The sequence below is a fragment of the Salmo trutta genome, chromosome 19 (genome assembly GCF_901001165.1).
Source record: "Salmo trutta chromosome 19, fSalTru1.1, whole genome shotgun sequence".
Lineage (NCBI taxonomy): Eukaryota > Metazoa > Chordata > Actinopteri > Salmoniformes > Salmonidae > Salmo > Salmo trutta.
The window spans coordinates 48,438,787-48,457,131 of NC_042975.1; the positions used below are offsets into that span (position 1 = coordinate 48,438,787).

An 18,345-nucleotide genomic window follows, 5' to 3' on the forward strand; every position below is an offset into this window, starting at 1 on the left:
TCTGATCAGTGCACACTCACGCATCTACCGAGTCGCGCAGCACACACACACCATGCATCACTTTCTTTAATTTCTTTAATACACCACCGGACTAATGCTGCTACTGTATAGGCTGCACGGAAGTTGCAGCCATTTGGGTTGTATTTGCGCTGTAATTGTGTGTGAAACCTTGTGTAATAACCAGTGCACGTTCCAGGTCAAATGCCATTTTAAGACACTTCCCACATTGGCGTTGATTGTATAAATCTCATAAAAGTCTATTGAATTTGACTTGAAGTCGAACCAGAAGCAGCACTATGGTATTTCATGTTGTTGCCGGGTCATTTACGTGGCGATATAATAGAGAGTACTAGTGACATCATGTTGAATAAATGATAGGAAGTACTGTATCATGGCACTGAAAGTGCTACAGCGGAGAGAAAGGTGTTACTGAATAGCACCATCGTTGTCCATTTGCTCGACACGTTATCATGGCCATTAGGTGGTGCAGAGCACAATTACGTTTACATCATTGCCACCGTTCGGTTTAGATTTATTCTCTCCATTACACTCACCCTGTCCCCCAACACCCAAATGCTCCATCACTCCTCAATTTCCTTTGTAATATCAGCAGGCTCTCAAAGAGGCATGTAATCTGTTGATTATAAATCAACAAGATGGAGGGTTTGGTGGAATTTTCTCACATATATTGAGCCAGGGGCAGCGTTGTGACCTACCTAGCAGGTTTATATACAGTGCCTTGCAAAAGTATTCATCCCCCTTGGTGTTTTTCCTATTTTGTTGCATTACAACCTGTAATTGAAATAGATTTTTGGGGGATTTTCATGTAATGGACATAGTCAAAATTGGTGAAGTGAAATGAAAAAAATTACTTGTTTCAAAAAAAAAAAAAAAACGGAAAAGTGGTGTGTGCATATGTATTCAGCCCCACAGAGCATTTTAACATCCAATAGAGCACCATAAATCCATTATTAGAAAATGGAAAGACTCACGGACCAGGCAAGGAGGGCATTAATCAGAGAGGCAACAAAGAGACCAAAGATAACCCTGAACGAGTTGCAAAGTTCCACAGCGGAGATTGGAGTATAGGACCACCTTAAGCCGTACACTCCACAAAGCTGGGCTTTATGGAAGAGTGGCCAGAAAAAGCCATTGCTTAAAGAAAACAATTGGTGTTCACCAAAAGGCATGTGGGAGACTCCCCAAACATATGGAAGAAGGTACTCTGGTCAGATGAAACTAAAATTGAGCTTTTTGGCCATCAAGGAAAACGCTATGTCTGGCGCAAACCCAACCCCTCTCATCACCCCGAGAACACCATCCTCACAGTGAAGCATGGTGGTGGCATGCTGTGGGGATTTTTTTCATCTGCAGGGACTGGGAAACTGGTCAGAATTGAAGGAATGATGGATAGCGCTAAATACAGGGAAATTCTTGAGGGAAACCTGTTTAAGTCTTCCAGAGATTTGAGACAGGGACGGCGGTTCACCTTCCAGCAGGACAATGACCCTAAGCATACTGCTAAAGCAACAGTCGGGTGGTTTAAGGGGGAAACATTTGAATGTCTTGGAATGGCCTAGTCAAGGTCCAGACCTCAATCCAATTGAGAATATATGGTATGACTTAAAGATTGCTGTACACCAGCTTGAAGGGGCTTGAGCGGTTTTGCCTTGAAGAATGGCCAAAAATCCCAGTGTCTAGATGTGCCAAGCTTATAGAGACAAACCCCAAGAGACTTGCAGCTGTAATTGCTGCAAAAGGTGTCTCTACAAAGTATTGACTTTGGGGGGGTGAATAGTTATGCACGCTCCAATTTTCTGTGTTTTTGTCTTACCACCCCCCCCAAAAAAATCAATTTTAATTCCAGGTTGTAAGGCAACAAAATAGGAAAAATGCCAAGGGGGGGGGGGTGAATACTTTCGCAAGCCACTGTAGTTACATCACACTGCTGATGTCAAATATATGCTATTCTCTCTTGTGGTATAGTTCATTGTACAATGGTTTGGAATGGTTATCTAAAAGTCTGTCATTGCATGCTCACACATGGATACAGCACACAAACCTAATGCTTTCTAATCAGACTGAGCCATGATAGCTCACAATCACCATAGACATTTGTCCGGCATAAGAAGATAATTGATCAATCAAAATAGAGCTCTCATCCTCCTAAAATCTGTGTGTGTTGCGCTTTGCTCTCTGCCAGAAGCTGCTTAACATTTTCAGATACTCCTATCCAAACCACTCTAAACCAGCGTAGACTAGAGAGAATGCAGGAGAGCTTCTGTGCACCCATGACAGCATAGCCATTTGTCGCAGTATGCCACACTGTGTTAGCATCTCGTGTCTCCACCCTCTTACAATTGAGAAGAGCTCTGTCTCTTTTCCTTTTTCTCTCTTCACTCTTTTTGTCCTCCTCCCTAGATCCCTGTCTTTAAAAAAAATAAAAAATAACAGTCAAACCGATAATCTAATAATAAGTCGGAGTTGACAGCGTGGAAGGAGCAAGAGGTACAACGCTTATTAATGTTAATGCGTCTGTCGTTAAATCTCTTTGTTTACCGAAACAAGTCTTTCCTGCGTCAGACAAACAGAGAGCCATGGAAAGCCACATCATGCGGGATTTATTTCTACAGGAATAAATTAGAGAACAGACCCATACATTATGAATGTCCAGACCCACAAGCCATCAAGACGCAGAGATATTAATGAGGAAACGGCACCACGGGGAAGACAACTTAGCCACAGGCCAGGCTGAATCTTGTTTTGATGACTAACCCACATCTACCCTTTTCTAATTACAGGATTGTCTAATTCATCAAGTAATTAAAGTCATCACTCTATTGACTGGGTGTGGTTGGCTGGATTGCAGATGAACCTAGAGATATTTATTTATGCTATTGAATAATCCCCAAGTGTTATGGATATTCGATGATAATTGTTAATATGGGTAATCAATCAGGGGTTTAGGAGGGAGTCCTTCAAAGAACGACAAAATAATTACTTTTTGTTGAATGGAAGCAATGCGATCTTTTCATGTTGAAGAATCCCCGCTGGCAGCACATTTGCATTCTTATTAAAGACAGATAATGTATTTAAACAGCGGAGACTGATAATGGTATGTCAGTGACATACTGAATCTAAATTGGCCTGTTATTGTTTCTAGCAAGTGTGTGTGTGTGCTTGAGTGTGCATGCCAAAGCATTTCTAGAGCCCCTTGTCTCCTGTGTGCTTCATCTGCAGTGCCACAAGCCAGCCATCCCTGTACAGGTAACGTCATCTGACTGGGGAAAATGAACACCACAGTGAATCAATGCTTAACCCCCCGCTCCCCCGCACGTCAGTCTCGTTTCCCATGAGGCTGAGCACATCGCTGGCACCTATCCTCTCTCCTGTTGTCATTCCAAGGGTGCTCCATTCACCCCCACAATGGGACCGGATCCATGTGGAGAGTCACCAGAACACGTGGGGCCTCCTTTCAATTAACATGATTCGGGTAGCAGAATGACGGTGTGGTTAGTTGCAACTCAAGGTGCACTACACCCCAGACAGGTTTGCGTATTGATTATGCATGAGAATGGGGGAACTGCAGCAGTATAACTCTGCAGGATTGGTGATGACGGGTGGGGAGGGCAAGCCATGTCAAATCCCTTGATCCTTGATTAGCCTCGGATGACAAATTGCACCTGCAATTTGGGGAGCAGGGAAGGAAGAGCTGACATCAACAGCAACGAAACAGGCAAATACTTGAGAAGAATGGGTGCATGGAGAGAGGAGGCTGGTGCTGGAGATAAATGAGGGGAGATTGGGAGGAGGGAGGGAGAGAGGGAGGGTGCAGAAAGGAGAGAGAGAGAGCGAGAGAATGCAAAGAGCCAAAGAGGAGAGTCTGATGTGAAGAGCAGAGGAGCTGGCAGTGTTGACAACGCAACGAGACAGAGAGGGGTTGGAGAAGGGCACCCGCCGCCGCCGCCACCGTGACTACACTCCGTTCGACACCATGACAACCGTAGCAAATGCACGGCGAGCCCCCGGCCCTGCCGCCCCACCAATCAGGGGGGAGTGAGTGGCGCGCGGCAAGCTGTGAGGGGAGAGACGCAGCACAGGATAGCAGAACAGAGGTAGAACACCCCAGACCCCCCTACTTACACAGAGAGAAGATACCCAGTCCTTTCTCTGCCTCTTACCTGAACACTGGATGCCAGAGAAAACCTCTTGGATAATCAGCTTTGCTCTTGTTCTTTTCCCCCACAGTGGGGAGGAGTGTAAGGATGGAGATGCTGATTCTAACAGGACCACCCAATCACTATTACAACCTAGTAGTTACCAGACTGGTGGGGGAAAAAAACGCAAAGAAAAAGACAATGTAGAAAATCTGCATCAGGTAAGTTTGCCATTTATCTTTTCAACGTAAACATTGCATCTCCATAGTCAAACTAAGTATGAGCCAGACTCCAGGGTGGACGGTGGGATTTGTGTGTGCCGTTCTCTCTCTGACACACTGGAGACGATGGCACAGTTGTACATATTTAGTCTGCAGGAGATCAATCAGCTGGGTTTTAACTAAATGCACAGTTCATGCGGAAAAGACTGATCTGCAACGGGGAAAAATTGGATGCAATTCTAGTTGAAATGGAGTGTGTATCCCTGTGGAAATCCTCAGCCCTGTTTTATTGATACATCGCATAACTGCTGAGATATACAGTAAAGGGGCGTCATCTATACTCATTTACCAGTAAGCCTTTCCTACCACAGACAAGAATCCCACACACTGTAAAAACACCACAAGCCAGGCTTTGGCACATTGTGCTTATTTCAACAGGGACACGGTCCCTACCTAGAACTTTAACATGGCTTGTCCTCCACCTTTTAAGTGGTCAGAAACACAATTAAACACAGTGCTGGCCTGTGACACAGCGATACGACCTGCATGTTATGATTTGTTAAAGGCCACCGAGACACCGCAGAGATTTATGGACAGATGGAAGAGGGACAGACCGAAGAGCTGCATTCCTAATTTGTAATGCACATAATCAAACTAGGAGGTGTGGTAGTGTGCCCTTAGCAAGCCCTAATCTAATATCGCTGCGCAGCACTGAAAAAACCAAGCACACATCATATCCTTTTTCTTCCCCTAATCTCCTCTTCCTTCAGTGCAGGATATTCAAAGTTCTCAGAACAGATATAGAATTGTGAATATGTGAATTACCGCTGACGAAAGGTGTTTATTTTAGGGCGGCTGGTAGCCTAGCAATCAGAGCGTTGGGCCAGTCACCGAATGGTTGCTGGTTTGAATACCTGAGGAAACAAAGTGACAAATCTGTCGATGTGCCCTTGAGCAAGGCACTTAACTCTCATTTTCTCCAGGGGTGCTGTACTACTATGGCTGACCAGGTAAAACAACACATTTGATAGTACCTAGCTGATGTGACAATAAAACAGAATTCATCACTATGTGCAAAATATAATATATATCTTCATATGTTTTTGTTTTTTTCTCTCCGATTTTTGTCTACCCAATTCCTTCCTGTGTATTGTTAGGACCATGTCGAAATTCAGCTTGAATGATCGCAATGCACGTATGCCACGGTATCTCCTGGATGATTCCACAGGAAATGTAGTCCTGCACACACGCCCTCACACCCAGCATGGAGAACAGGTCAGAAAGAGGAGCAGGCTAAAATATCCACGTCTGTTACCCGTCAAAAGAGACATAACAGCAATGTGCTTCAGGGTCGTATTACGCAAATTGTACGATCCAATGCTGCAGTCTCACTCCATCCATCTGTGTGCTGTGAAGTCACACCTGTGGTTCCACACCTGAGACCCACTTTGAATCCTACCCTCGAAACAAGACGGGTGTTAAAAACCAATGATTATGCCGCGTACTGTAATTAGTTCCTCATTGTGAATACGGTAGGTGGTGCAGGAGGAATCAAATCTTCAGGCTTTAGTGTTTCTAAGAAACAGTCCTCTGTCACAATTCGCTGTCGGGGTTGGATGCACCACACAGAGTTCTGGGTTTGTGGATGGCAAATGAACCCAACGGTGGGTGACGATTAGAGAAAGGAGTGTTTAGAATAACTCACGTCTGTCTGAGGAGGAGTGTTATTATTATTGTGGTAATAATAATTCGAGCCATTGTTGACAGCACAGAGGATATAATCTTGCTAAATACCAGCTTTGTGTCTCTCACACAGTTGATGGGCTGGGAGACACAACATCCCAGGTGTAGGGAGTGTGGACGAGTCACACGTAGTCAAGTGGGAGATTACAATTTCTCACAGTGCTGCTGGTGGAGTCCATCTCTCTCTCTCTCTCTCATCACGTCTGGGCTGTAGTAAACAAGCACCTTCCCTCCAATTAGCATTTCCTCTAAGTGGATGTGTTTTCTGTGTCTGCTTCAGTGTTAAAAGCACAGTCAGTGTTGGTGCACATCTGCCTGCGACACACACACACACACACACACACACACACACACACACACACACACACACACACACACACACACACACACACACACACACACACACACACACACAGAGAACAGATTGCTAGAATTCTGCACTGGCTCCCTATTGTGGAGGTTAACATGTTGTTGCCTATGATTTGCTCTCTCAGACTCCGAGTCAAAGTACAAACACGTCTGTCTTTTGTTCAGCTTTCCAACCAACGGCCTTTGAAGCTGCACATTCTGATGTATATGATAGGTCCCTATACCACTAGTGTTTTTTCTCATGTTATTACTGATTTGATCATAGTATGAATGTCATTAGGCTAACACCATGAGGATATTATCATCATGTTGACTGGCTGAATTTAACACTTCTACTTCACTCCCAGATGTGTAGTTCTCACCATGGTGATAGAGCCAGAAGTCTCACTCTCCAACTGTCCAGCTGACCATCGATTGACAAACTTGAACACAATCGAAGGCAGTACCTGGAAAACAGGTTTACATTTTAATTTAAATATTTTTTTTTTACTGTTTTTAACATTCTTTAACTTGATGTTCACATCTTTGATTGGCTAGGCTCCTGTGACATATCCTGAATTGTATTTCTAGTTCTCAGGTTTGTGTTGCCGTACCAGACCTGTCCACACCCCCGTGGACTCTCTTTTCTCACCACCCTCTCCTCTTCAGGCTTAGGTCACCATTTAAAATGACAGCTTGTGAAGAAACCCTTATATGCAAATAGAGTTGCAACTGCTTTATTTGAGCAGAAAACGAAACCTCCCTGATTATGTCACACTCTGCTGGATTTCAATCAGCCTGAGCCTCCCTACAGCTCTACTGTACTGGTGCAGTGGAGGATGCTCCAGCCTTCAGCAGCTCAATGAGTTTGCTCTATGGCAACTGGTTTATGAAGCGCCAGGTATTCAGCCCCCGACGGAACGAGCTGAACCGGTGTATCTCTGCATTATTCATCCTGTGTGTGCATGGCCAGCGGCTCCCTCCCTCCCTGCTCCTCCTCACCTTGCCTCGCAGAGGAAGACCAAGAGGAGACAGAAATAAAGGACTACCGCGGGGGCCAAGTGTTGATCTTAAGTATGGATGTTAGTTTGCATGTCAGGAGAAGGCTCTTATGCAAGCTAATCAATGAGCGCGATGCTTCTTTTATCGCTGGGCATAGCAATGAAGCATCGGCACGAAATATCCATGTCCTCTCCATGGGTTCCCTTCACCCCTAATCCCCCCCCCCCCCCCCCCTCATAGCCGTGGATGGTCCACAGGTACCGCCTCAGGCCTTGCACATCATCAGACCACGCTGCACATTTTCATCGAAGTTTCATCGATCCTCCATCTTCAAATGACTCCATGTTTAGTTCTTATATCAATAACACTAGTGCACTACCCACATACAGAGCCCGAGCAGTGAGTGTACGGGCAGGCAGGGCCACTCTAGCAGCTCACAAGACTTCAGAAGTACACTGAATCCGTGGTGTTAACCATTACATTACAGAGCACCCACAGGTTTGGACGCCCACAGCTTGTTCCATTACACTCCATCATCTCTTTCATCTCCCCCTGCTTCACACATCCTGCACAGCTAATAGAATATCCTTTTTTTTTTCTTTTTTTTTTTTTTAAACAATCAAGTCATTTTCATATGAATCTGCGGTGTATAGGTATATAGAGCTCTTAGTGATTAAATATATAGTTGGCATGTTTGAAGCAGCGCTCCCCTCAGTCTTGTTGTTGGTTGAAACGCACGAGAGAGGACAAAAAAAACCTCCCTGAAAAGCCAATACATTGTAGGCTATTTGTCTTGTGGTGAATAGAATTTGTGGTGGTGCAGATGTGTGCAACAGTCAGCAGAGTAATGAGAAGCTGTGCAAATCGGTGACATGAGGTGAGGTCGTTGACTGGATAAGCACGGGCTATTATCAAAGCTCACGAATAAACGTTCACCAAATGTAAACACCAATGTAGCCAAGGTAAACAAGCGATAACCTCTGATGGCGGCATATTTCATACCATCTGACAAAATGACACACTGCTCATCTCAGCTCAGCCATAGACCAATGTAGCATCCATAGTTAGAACTGATGTGGCACTAATTTAATCCAAATAATTCGCAACGCAAACGCCATAGCCTTTCACAACGGATTTACAATTATTCCAATGCATGGTGCGCAAACACACACATATATAATATGGTTCTAACAAAATGTTCACGTTACAGAATTTCGTCTTTTTTTCACCCAACTTTGAACCTAAATCCAATGTCATGGTGACATCTTTTGTTGATTTCACGTTGCATTCGTGTTAGTTGACAACTCAACCAAATGTAAATCAAAAATAGACTTGTGCCCCAAGTCTGAGTAGAGAGTGTTGATTGGTGGTGACATTTTGGACGGGTGGACAGTCCAGTGCTGGTTGTTTGCCTGCCTGACGGCTGGCAGTGAGGGAGATGGTGGTTGCCTTGCCTGTCATGAATAAAGTCACATCTTGTATGCTGTGTGATGCCTCTGTCTGGTCTTGACTTTCATTGTGGTTGACCTTCCATTCTTCGAGCCCTCCAAACAGCTCCTGTGCATGATAGTTCCAACTTGGAGAATTGTTTGAGGTGCAGTATAGTGGTGTCCATTTGTCGGGTTGTTTTTGCTGGCTAGCTGGCTTTGTTCGGTCCAAGGGATGCGAGCCCCAAATTATGAGGATACGCCTTAATCATGGGGACTTTCCCCCGGGCGGTAGCCACACAACATGTTTGGTCAATGCGCATGCACAAAATATGAAATCGGCTCAGGCTACTTCAAGATAGGCAAAGCAGCGACGCCTATACTGACCCTGCCATTAACAGTGACCGGAGTTAGGAAAGGCTGCATGCGTCAAGGATTTTAATGCATTCGAATGGATGGAAAGAAAGGAATGAATACCCTTTTTATTTCATTTTTTTGTTTGTTACAGGTCCAATATTAATTTCAATTCAAATATGCAGTTTATATAACATGTACACATGGGCTGCCACTTCAAAAAGAAAAAGAAATACACTGCGTGCACAATTATTAGGCTAATTGTATTCCTCGGGATTCATTTTATTGTTGAACAAACACAATGCTCTCAGTCAATCCAAAATGTTATTGAACCTCAAACCTGAATGTTTAACAAAGGAAAAGTGAGTTTTGTCTTTCTCAGGGAAATATATAAGTGTGCACAATTATTAGGCAACTATTAGTGTGCACAATTATTAGGCAACTAAATTACAAAAATAATTTCTCTCAACTCACTTGTTGATTCTCAATTTTTAGAGTAAGTGTAACAGATAAGTAACACAAAATGACAATTATATAACATTTTTGGCCTTTCAAAAATAGTCAGTGACCTATATAGCCACCCTTATTTTCAATAACTGCCATGAGCCTTCCATCCATGGAGTCTGTCAGTTTCTTGATCTGTTCACGATCAATTTTTGCTGAAGCATCAACCACAGCCTCCCAAATGCTGTTCAAAAAGGTGTATTGTCTTCCATCACTGTAAATCTCATGTTTGAGAAGGGCCCACACGTTCTCAATAGGATTTAAGTCAGGTGAGGAAGGGGGCCAGGTCATTATTCAGGCATCTTTGAGGCCCTTGCTGGTTAGCCAAGCAGTAGAGTACTTGGATGCATGTGATGGAGCATTGTCCTGCATAAAGATCATGGCCTTCTAGAATGCTGAGGACTTATTCCTGTACCACTGTTTGACGAAAGAATCTTCCAGAAACTGGCAGTAGGTTTGGGAGTTGAGTTTCAGTCCCTCTTCAACCCGAAAAGGTCCAACTACCTCATCCTCAATGATAACAGCCCATACCAGTACCCCTCCTTCACCTTGCTGGCACCTGACTCAAAGTGGTGCCCTGTGTCCATTACTGATCCAGCCACGGGCCCATCCATTTGGTCCATCAAGAGTCACTTTCATTTCATCTGTCCATAAAACCTTTGAAAATCTGTCTTCAGGTATTTCTTTGCCCAATCTTGACGCTTCAACTTGTGAATCTTATTCAGTGGTGGTCTTGTTTCAGTCTTCTTGACCTTGGCCATGTCTCTGAGCACTTGACACCTTGTACTTCTGAACACTCCAGGTAGGTTGCAGTTCTGGAATACGGTGACACTGGAGGATAATGGGTTCCTGGTAGTTTGACGTTTAATTCTTCTCAAGTCTTTTGCAGTTAATTTGCCCCTTTTCTTCCCCATGCGTTTTTTGCGCCCCAGTTGACTATTCGCAACAAAACGTTTGAATGTCCGGTGGTCACACCTCAATAGTTTAGCTATTTAAAGAGTGTCGCATACTCACTTGCCTAATAATTGTGCACGCAGTGTATAAGAAATACATACGGAAAGCTGATCATACTGATCAAAATGATTTTGTAATAGTAAACCTGATATGTAAAGAAAAATAAAGAAAAAGAGGTAGGCCTACACCCCAACTCCACCCTACCCCGCCTAGCAACACAGGTTGGTTGTCAATCCCCACGCCCCCATATCTGCCCACACCACCTTTCCCAACCCCTCACCACTTCTCCCCTATCCCCTTGTTCCTTGATTAGCACCATTCATTCTCGCCGTCGATAATTTGAATGTTACAACTTCTAATAGTAACTGTATCCCCTGGCGAATTGGGAGAGAGTGGGGCCATCAAAGAGCCAACGATTTCATCATAACATTTTTACTTTGTGTTAAATACAGTCTGTGAACAAACTTAAAATGGATAAATTGATGGCTCGGATTACAGGATGCCAAGGTCATATATTCACTTAGATCATTTGAGCATACTTTTTTAATGGCTAGCTCAGGATATGAGCTTTCCAAAGGTTGTGTATATATTATAGAGCTCAGTCCTTCCGGGAGAGCATTTATTTTTAAATCCCATCGTTGGATCGGTTCGGTGGTTGGGTTTCCCAAGGGACTCCATAGGCCATCACATCTGAAACGAAGTACTAAATATAGAAATATTTGAGATTTTAAACATGAAAAGCGCAAGAATCCTTGGAGAAAAAAAATTTGATAACAGAACCTTTTCTATATAATAACATTTTTTATTTGGCTTTTTGTAACAGCTTTAAAAAATAAATCTGATTATTGCTGGGTAAGCACTGCATACCCTGCCAACCCTGACTTGCATTTCACTGGTGCAAATGGACAGGGAGGTTCAATAACATACCTCACAGTCTGTAGCCTAATAGCACACATTACTTTACCACCCTGGTCACAACACTAACTGCAGAGTTGAACATTTACTGTGGACACAATCATCCTTCAAGTTTAATGTGGCATAGTTATGCAAGGACCACTATGCTATAAGATGACACACAATAGATAACGAGGAGTCATTTAGTTTCGTTTTTACGATGACTAACAATTTTCTTTTGCCTTCAACACTATAATTGAAGTAGAGGATAGATTATATAATGCAGACATCATCTAGATTCTTCCCAGGGACGAAAGCATCATGGGCTAACCGCAAGGATGCTCACAGCGATGCTCAAGAGGCTCTAAACCAAAGACAATACCTGTATGGGCAACTTGAAAAGGTCCAAATCGTTTGTGTTTTGTCAGCATATTAACACAGAGTACGGTTTGGTCGCTCCTGGTTGGTCTCGAGTGTACAGTGCCTTCAGAAATTATTCACACCCCTTGACTTTTTGCACATTTTGTTGTGTTACAGCCTGAATCTTAAATGGTTTAAATGTAGATGTGTGTGTCACTGGCCTACACACAATCATCTCCAAGTGGAATTATGTTTTTGAAATATTTACAAATGAATAAAAAATGAAAAGCTGAAATGTCTTGAGACAGTAAGTATTCAACGCCTTTGTTATGTCAAGTTTATTAAATAAGATCAGGAGTAAAAATGTTCTTAAATGTGCACTCGATGTGCAATAAAGTGTTTAACATGATTGTCGAATGATGGCTCAGTTGGTAGAGCATGGTGTTTGCAACGCCAGGGTTGTGGGTTCAATTCCCACGGGGGACCAGTACGGAGAAAAAAAATTATGAAATGTATGCATTCACTACTGTAAGTCGCTCTGGATAAGAGTGTCTGCTAAATGACTAAAATGTAAATGTAATGTCTGTACCCCACACATACAATTACCTGTAAGGTCCCTCAGCCGATCAGTGAATTTCAAACATAGATTCAACCACAAATCCCAGGGAAGTTGTCTTGAAAAGAAGGACACCTATTGGTAGGTGGGTACAAACAAAAAAAGCAGACATTGAATATCCCTTTGAGCATGGTGAAGTTATATATTACACTTTGGATGGTGTTTCAATACACCCAGTCACTACAAAGATATAGGTGTCCTTCCCAACTCAGCTGCCAGAGAGGAAGGAAACCGCTTAGGGATTTCACGATAATGGCTGTGATAGGAAAAAGATGAGGATGGATCAACAGCATTGTAGTTACTCCACAATACTAACCTAAATGACAGAGTGGAAAGAATGAAGCATGTACAGAATAAAAATATTCCAAAACATGCATTCTGTTTGCAATAAGGCACTAAAGTAAAACTGCAAAAAAGGTGGCGTGGTGGCTGCATCATGTTATGTGTATACTTGTCATCGGTAAGGACTAAGAAGTTTTTTAGGATAAAAAGAAAAGGAATATAGCTAAGCACAGGCAAAATCATAGAGGAAAACCTGGTTCAGTCTGCTTTCCAACAGACACTGGGAGACAAATTCACCTTTCAGCATGATAATAACTTAAAACACAAGGCCAAATATACACTTACCAAGACGACATTGAATGTTCCTGAGTGGCCTAGTTACAAGACTTGAAAATGGCTGTCTAGCAATAATCAACAACCAACTTAACCGAGCTATAATATTTTTTTGAAGAACAAATTGTACAAAGCTTCTAGAGACTTACCCAGAAAGAGTCACAGCTCAGGGAGTTGAATACTTACAGTATCTAATCAAGATATTTATAAAGAAAAATGTACACGTTAGAATTTTTCTTTCACTTTGACATTACAGAGTACTTTGTGTAGATCGTTCAGATTTTTTTTTGAAGTAACATTTTTTTAATCCCACCTTGTAACACAACAAAATGTGGAAAAAGTCAAGGGGTGTGAATACCTTATGAAGGCACTGTATCTGTGTTTGAGTGTGTGCATGAGTGTGTGTGTGTGCGTGCGCACGTGTATGTGTGTAGTCTCTTTCCAACTCCTTCCCTCTCTATCACGGTAGCGGTGTGTGGGCAAAATCACTGTGGAAGCCAAGCCCCACCCCCCCAAAAGCCCTGTCTCATTCAAGTAAACAAATTATGTTGGATACATCATGGACCTGTGAACCCAGAAGTCCCTTCAGAGGCATAACTGTTGTTTATTTGTAACAGCAAGCTCTGGAGTAACTATCTGTCAATGGGGATGGGGATGGGGGGGGGCAATAGACATCATGGACTACTCGGTTCATATTTTATATGGGATGTTAACTGACATTGTAAAGGGGGTGATTGATGTAATTGTTTTGAGAGGCTTAAGTCCTCTCCGTTTGGACAGATTGGGGATATGTGCTAAAGATGGGCAGAAGGTTGTCTTTGGCTTGGTTTACTCGCATTTAATGCCAATTAGTACTCACATTGAAAAACTGTGCGGTCTGTGCACTGCAGCTGCCAGCTTGGTCTGATGAGGAGATAGAGAACAGCATGGGCGTTTCAGGACAGTAAACAGCCATGCTGGAATGGTGATATCAATTCTTATCATTAAAGATCAGTGCTTTAGCATTAGATTTGATAGCTGTGTTTATTACAATCTCCAGTTTGTGTAAATGGAGGTTGATGTTGGTATTCTGCGGCTTGTCTTGCTAGGTGATACCATACATGTCCCTTCTCATTGACAGGTGACACAGGAACGCATTTCCAAGGTGACAATTTGTTCGCGAACAAGATCGAACTCTTGCATGCCTCCTCAAGATGCCTTGCCAAGAATGTCTCTGTCTATTTGGAATGGTCCAGTCCAATATGCAGGGAATGTAATACTGGTGTAACAAGGACAGAGTCAACACCAGCAGGTCAAACACAGTTGTATTGATTAAGTCAATGGTTGGTTCGATTACCACTTGAAGTTTTCAGGGGCTTACAAGCTTGGCTTCTGTGTGGACATATCCACCCTCTCTGGCTGACCAATCCCTTTACTGCGTTTGTCAAATCGAAGTGATTTGAGCAGGTCCCCAGGTATCAGAGGTAGTGACCATCTTGCCAAGGCCATCCCCAGGAGATTAAGCTCCCACCAGCAGCACTTAAACCCAGCCATCCACACACTGCAGAAAATACAGTGGGATAGTGTTTTATCACCCGTGACTCAGCTTGGAGTGGACCCATATCTCCTGCAGAGCCCCTGAAGCAGGGGGCTCACTCATGCAAGACCAGGCTGAGGGAAAAGCAAGCACAGTCCTCATGTGCTCAAAGCACAGTCCTCATGTGCTCAAAGCACAGTCCTCATGTGCTCTAACTTCCATCCATGGTGTTTCAGCGCAGTGCCACCACTTCCTCCCCATGGTGCCATGAATATGGATGTGTCTCAGAAACGGCAGGCCCTGCAGGGCTGTGTGGGGCCACAGCAATGGCTCTGGCTGGGTGGGTGGTTAATGAGAACCAGGGTGATGAGGGGGTGGCAGAGGGACTAAACTAGATCTGCCACCTATGGGCTTCTTCCCCTCTGCTGTCAGTTTCCTGAAGGAAAAAAAACAACCTCTGCTTGCAATGATCAAACAGAGATCCCCGTACAACGTTTATCCTACTAATACAATCAGCTGTGTGGAGTGACATCAAAGGAGGAGGCTGAAGAAATGACAGAATTACTGTGGGTCCAATAGCATGCTTGGAAAAGGAGTGGAACCCTCTATTGTCATGTGAATAAAATAGAAGTCCAAGACAGGAATAAAAACATTGCTCACTGTGCTGTTAATTTGGCAATTCAACACCATTAGGCTATCAACACTAGATTCAGGTGTAATTTGTGGAGAACTAAACTATAACCCATGCTGTTTTTCTTTCGCCCCAGATTCCAATTCCCCAGTAGGTCGTGAGTGACACTGACCGAGTACACATGATGAATCCCATGGCCCAGCTGTACTACAAGAAGGCGAGCTACTCGCCGTACCGCGACCGCATCCCGCTGCAGATCGTGCGGGCGGAAGCGGAGCTGTCAGCGGAGGAGCGGGCGTACCTGACGGCGGTGGAGAAGGGCGACTACGCCGGGGTGAAGCTGGCCCTGCAGGAGGCGGAGATCTACTACAACATCAACGTCAACTGCCTGGACCCGCTGGGGCGCAGCGCGCTGCTCATCGCCATCGAGAACGAGAACCTGGAGGTGATGGAGCTGCTGCTCAACCACGGCGTGCACGTGGGCGACGCGCTGCTCTACGCCATCCGCAAGGAGGTGGTGGGCGCCGTGGAGCTGCTGCTGTCCCATCGCAGGTCTAGCAGAGAGAAACAGGTATGTAGGACATTAGGTATAGCACAGGCATATTTTAGCTAGTAGGCCTACAAGGTCTTTATTGTAGCTCAATAAGCATGATTTGACAGACAGGCTATGTACATGTTATGTATATGTTAGACCGGTTATGTACATGTGTTGTAAGTTGTACAGGTTATGCTCTTCCCTGGGCCCACTCAGTAATCCCTCTCCTCCCCAACCCCCCTGTTCTCTTCTCCAGGTGCCCAACCTGATGATGGATACCCAGTTCTCAGAGTTTACCCCTGACATCACACCCATCATGCTGGCAGCTCACACCAACAACTATGAGATCATCAAGCTGCTGGTCCAGCGCAAGGTGACCATCCCCCGGCCACACCAGATCCGCTGCGACTGCGTGGCCTGCGTGTCCAGCTCCGAGGTGGACAGCCTGCGTCACTCACGCTCCCGCCTCAACGTCTACAAGACCCTGGCCAGCCCGTCCCTCATCGCCCTGTCCAGCGAAGACCCCATCCTGACTGCCTTCCGCCTGGGCTGGGAGCTGAAGGAGCTAAGCAAGGTGGAGAACGAGTTCCGTCAGGATTACCAGGAGCTGTCCCAGCAGGGTTTATGAAGGGTTTATAACAAGTTTATTGCTCTTCCAGGTGGAGAATGAGTTCCGTCAGGAGTACGAGGAGCTGTCCCAGCAGTGTAAGCTGTTTGCCAAGGACCTGCTGGACCAGGCCAGGAGCTCTAGAGAGCTGGAGACCATCCTCAACCACCGCGATGACCTCAGTGAGGAGCTAGACCCACAGGACTGCCGTGACCTGGCCAAGCTCAAACTAGCTATCAAGTACCACCAGAAAGAGGTGAGCTGAGAGGGCCGAGCAGAAGGGGTCTAGTATAGTGAACACTGGTAGACCCCCCCCACCCCCAGACCCCCCTAGGCAGGTGGGCCCACGGGTCTCCAAAAATGAAAAATAATATTTTACAGCTAATAACCTGTCATTCCCCCCATTCCCCAGATAGCATATGAACACGGAGTAAGCCATGGCTTAAAGGTTACTTATAGTTTTATTTGCAAAATGTCTTGCACAACTAACTTAATTTGTTTTTATCACTTTACACATTTATTTTGGGATCCCATCCCTGTAAACGTAATTTGCCTGTCCTCGCCGCCTCTTCTCGATTTCCTTTGAGCTTTTTCAAAAGGAGGCGGGAGAGGTTGGAGGAGAGAGGACGCAGGATTTGAGCAAACCAATTGAGAAAAGGCCCCCCCGTCTTTCCCTCCATTTTCCAGAGCAGGAAATACACAGCTCTTTTAAACCCCAGGTAGAGGCACACCTGAAACCAATCAAAGCAATAGACAATTAGCAACAGCAGTCGCAGTTTAAGCCAAAAATGGTGGATAAATGAAGATAGTTAATTCAGGCCGTTTATGGTTGAAAAAAATGGTCAGTTCCAGTCTTCTTAACGGGGTGGGTCTGCCATAGACACCAATGAGATAGCAGCTTGGTCTGGTCTGCTTAGTTAATTGACTTCCATTGAACCAGAAGAAATTAGGGATTAGGATGCCTCGCTTCCTCTTTCGTCTCTTGGTCAAACAAAACCAATAGAAACGTCACAAGTCAAGACTCAAATTAACCCCTTGTCTCCCAGTCCAGAAGTGAGTCACAACTGGTCTTTGTGGTGTTGAGATTTTTCTGACAGGGTTAGAGGTGAACTGAGGGCAGCATTTCATTTAGTGTCAATGAAGTGTGAGAGACAGGCAGGTCAAAGGCTTGGGTGATCAGGTGGCTTGTGTTCTCTCTCATTGCCACCTAAAAGGGGTTAATTCACAGTCTACTGTCCTACTGAGAATTCTTCCAGTCCATTGCTCCTTTTCACTCATATAAAATACAGTTGGCATGTTTCTTGCTGTCTTTCTTTTTTCTCTCCTTGTTCTCCCTCTGGAGAGGTCTGACGCATGCATGCACACTCTCACAAACACATACTCCATACGCGTGCTCACGCACAATAGCACACACACACCTTTCATCTTCGTCTTGATTTGAATACTGGCATTCGGCTGCTCCTTTGTTGTGAGCTGAAAACTCCATATTTTCCTGCACTGTAATTAACTCAGTCTTCTTCAGCTCTTCGGGGCTGTTCAGAGAACCTAACCAACCGAACTGGGGGAAAGGCCAGGTGGAATACTCATGGCTCGGTCAGCAAGTACAGACCTTTCATCCTTCATCCTCAGACCACTACAGTCAACAATCAGTTCAGTCAGCCTTCTGACATTTTATGATTGGCTTAAGTTCCCTTGCTCAAAACAGCAATCGTTCCAGAGATAGTAGGTTTGTAGAGATGCATAGAGATTCTGTGCAGAACAGGACAGCACAGTCACGTGGGAGTTGACGGCCTGGTTGTCAGAGAGCGAGCGGGGGACATGGGGTCCGGGGACATGGCGGCGGAGGACAGTAGGTTTAAAC

The 18,345-nt window shown here is 44.6% G+C and overlaps 1 protein-coding gene across 2 annotated transcripts in view; it reads left to right on the forward strand.

The window, feature by feature from the left end:
* The first annotated feature begins 3,926 nt into the window (after window positions 1-3,926).
* The window catches only part of trpc5b (transient receptor potential cation channel, subfamily C, member 5b), a 31,672-nt gene continuing 17,253 nt past the window's right edge, over window positions 3,927-18,345 (forward strand). Inside the window, exons 1-5 of one of the 2 annotated variants that reach the window (XM_029701545.1) lie at window positions 3,927-4,115; window positions 4,249-4,378; window positions 15,479-15,913; window positions 16,134-16,451; window positions 16,537-16,740. In XM_029701545.1, the coding sequence (XP_029557405.1) occupies window positions 15,524-15,913; window positions 16,134-16,451; window positions 16,537-16,740 (912 nt within the window). In that variant the 5' untranslated portion in view covers window positions 3,927-4,115; window positions 4,249-4,378; window positions 15,479-15,523. Of the gene's footprint in view, window positions 4,379-15,478; window positions 15,914-16,133; window positions 16,452-16,536; window positions 16,741-18,345 lie in introns of both variants that reach the window. The other variant, XM_029701546.1, reaches the window with a different exon arrangement.